This window comes from Erpetoichthys calabaricus, chromosome 2 (genome assembly GCF_900747795.2).
Source record: "Erpetoichthys calabaricus chromosome 2, fErpCal1.3, whole genome shotgun sequence".
In the NCBI taxonomy this organism is placed as follows: Eukaryota; Metazoa; Chordata; class Cladistia; order Polypteriformes; family Polypteridae; genus Erpetoichthys; species Erpetoichthys calabaricus.
In genome coordinates, this window is record NC_041395.2 from 324,271,867 (window position 1) to 324,274,768 (window position 2,902).

The 2,902-nt window shown below is 41.0% G+C and overlaps 1 protein-coding gene across 1 annotated transcript; it reads left to right on the plus strand.

Annotated features, from left to right (window-relative positions):
* Positions 1-1,025: 1,025 nt before the first annotated feature.
* Positions 1,026-2,572, plus strand: LOC127526662 (jerky protein homolog-like). The gene is made up of 3 exons (XM_051922617.1): positions 1,026-1,115; positions 1,200-2,259; positions 2,361-2,572. The coding sequence occupies exons 1-3, from the start codon at positions 1,026-1,028 to the stop codon at positions 2,570-2,572; spliced, it is 1,362 nt and encodes a 453-aa protein (XP_051778577.1).
* The last annotated feature ends 330 nt before the right edge of the window (positions 2,573-2,902 follow it).

Sequence of the window (2,902 nt, forward strand, 5' to 3'; positions counted from 1 at the left end):
GAGGACAGCACTTTCACCACACCAGGAAGTGCTGCCACTCCAGGAACTGTGTAGGCCCGGAGTGCTTCTGGGTGCAAGGGCAGCACTTCTGCCACACCAGGAAGTGCTGCTGGAAGACCATCACCAAGCACCTGGAGCACATCTGGGGCATGATTAAAGGGGCCACCTCACTCCCTTCAAAGAGCCGGAGTTGGGAGGAGGAAGACGGAGCTTGCGAGGGAGAAGTGGAGGTGGACGAAGAGAGATGAAGGACTGAGCAATAGTGTGTGAGTCACTGGAACCTATTATAAATATTCCTGTAAATAAACCCATGTGTTTTGGACATTGGTGTCATGTCTGTCTGTGGCCGGGCTAGCTTTTACAAGCAGTCCAAATAGGCAGCATGTGCTTGATGCTGTATACCGATAATTCTCTTTCCGATCAGCTGCTGTAGAGCTGTGATTCCACACTCAGATACAATAGGATAAATACAGTGTAGGGCCATTAAGCCACAGGCCAGTAATCCGCAAATTCGCTTAAGCCGTGCATAAAGCTTGGATCCCAATTTTTTGACACTATGGATCGTATGGACGTAAACATGGCCTCTCAAACACTCGAGACAGGTGTTGACAGCTGTCATTTTGGCATTTCGAATGTCCGTGATTGACATGCTATGCACTATCGTGGATTAAATATTTAAATGCTGGCTTATAACTTCAAAGAGGTATTTATAGAAGATTAGTCTTTTATTTATCAATAAACAATAAAATAACTTACAATGAAATTCAAATATTAATCTGTTATATCCACGCTGAGTGTCAGCGTTATGGAGGCCGCCATTGTAACCGATTTACACCTTACAATGCTACAAAGTTAATCCGCGGTAAATCCGCAAAAAATCGACTCGTATTTAAAGTATTATTTTTAATTCGATAATCTGATAAAACTTGAAATTGTATAAATATGAGTCACAAACCCAAAATAAATCACTTCAGTTTCTGAATCTATAGCGAGCACATCATATTTGCTTTAAAAATTTTTACGCCATGAGTAATAAACGTAAACATGCTTCATATGATGTTCAGCAAAAGCTGGATTTCATCGAAAGAATACGAAACGGCGAAACTCGCATTAAAGTAAGCAGAGAGTTAGGGGTACCTGAGTCAACACTACGCGGATGAATCAAAGATGAAAACAAATTAAGAACATTTCTTGATGAGCTTGATGAAGGTGGTTTAAGATGCAAGAGAGCCAGAACAGTAAAAGATCCAGAATTAGACAAAGCAACTTTTAATGCATTTTGTGAGGCTAGAAACAATGGTATCCCTATTTCTGGTCCAGTCATCCAAGCGCAGGCAGAAAAATTATACAAGGAAATTTTTGGTCCCGATGCAGATCCTGAGTTTACAGTTTCAAGTGGCTGGTTGAAAAGGTGGAAACAGCGACATGGCATTTCACAAGTAAAGATCAATGACGAGATTAAGTCAGCAGACACTGTAACAGCAGAAGAGTTCATTCCCAAATTTCAACAATTCATTGAAGAACAGCAGCTAACAGAAGAGATGATTTACAGCGCTGATGAAACAGGCCTTTACTACAAAATACTGCCTGATAGGACTTTAGCCATGAAGAAAGACAAGACCTGCAAAGAAAGTTATAAACAGATCAAAGACAAGGTGACAATGTTATTTTGCTGTAACTGGACGGGTCATCACAAGCTAACACCTCTTTGTATTGGCAAGTTTGGATCCCCAAGATGTTTCCACAACATCAACATGTCATCATTACCACTGGACTACGATCACAGCAAGAATGCCTGGATGACAGCAGCAATTTTTGAGAAGTGGTTTCACCAGACGTTCATCCCTGATGTCCGTAGGCACCTTAGAAGCAAAGGAATGGAACCACGAGCATGCCTACTTCTAGACAACTGTCCAGCCCACCCCCCTGCAGAGACGTTGAAGTCCAGAGATGGCAAGAGTTTCGTTTATTGCCTTCCAAAGAATACAATGTCCAAGATTCAGCCCCTAGATCAAGGCATCATTTCTGTGTTCAAGGCCAATTATAGACGGGAGATGATAAAGTCCATGGTTGAAGAAGATAAGAGTGTCCCTATGTTCCTGAAGACTGTAAGAATTAAAGAAGCACTGTATTTGTCTGAGTCAGCCTGGGGAGCAATCAAGCCTGAAACAATTCAAAATTGTTGGACTAAAGCCCTTGGAGGTCCCATCACAGAGAACCCCACTACTGTTGAAGAAGACAAAGATGAAGACTTCCTAGGTTTCAGTCCAGAAGAAGTATGGGAGGCAGAACAGAAGTTGATGTCGGCTGTCCACTCAAATGTACCAGTACAAGAAATCCTTGCAGCATGGTCCACCTAGATGATGATGTCCCAATAGCATCCTCCATTTTAGCTGAAGAAAACCACAATGAAGATGAAGAAGAAGAAGAAGATCCTGTCCCAGTACCTTCAACTAGAACCGCTGATGATGCAGTTAAAGGACTTGAAGTGGCCTTTGAGTACTATGAGCGTGTGGGGGATAAAGTAAAGACACTACAGCTGAAGTCTCTCATAAGAGATGCCAAGATGTGAGCTTCTAGGAACAAGAGGAACATCACCTCGTATTTTACTAAAAAATAAAGACTGTTTGTAACTTGTTATTGTGTAATAACAACTATTATATTACTGTATGTTTAATTTTATATTGGAAATAAAAAAAATTAAAATTTTATTAAAATGTTTATAACATTGTTAATGTATTAATGCGTGATGGTAATAAAAGTGCTTGCGTGTGATTTCGTTTACAGTAATCCCTCCTCCATCGCGGGGGTTGCGTTCCAGACTCAACCCCCCCGCGAAAGGTGAAAATCCACGAAGTAGAAACCATATGTTTATATGGTTATTTTTATATTGTCATGCTTG

Coding starts and splice junctions, on each gene's coding strand:
- LOC127526662 (XM_051922617.1), top strand. CDS start 1,026: ATGAGTAATAAACGTAAACATGCTTCATATGATGTTCAGCAAAAGCTG. Junction 1,116..1,199: donor ACGGCGAAACTCGCATTAAA/GTAAGCAGAGAG, acceptor TTTCTTGATGAG/CTTGATGAAGGTGGTTTAAG. Junction 2,260..2,360: donor CAAAGATGAAGACTTCCTAG/GTTTCAGTCCAG, acceptor TGGTCCACCTAG/ATGATGATGTCCCAATAGCA.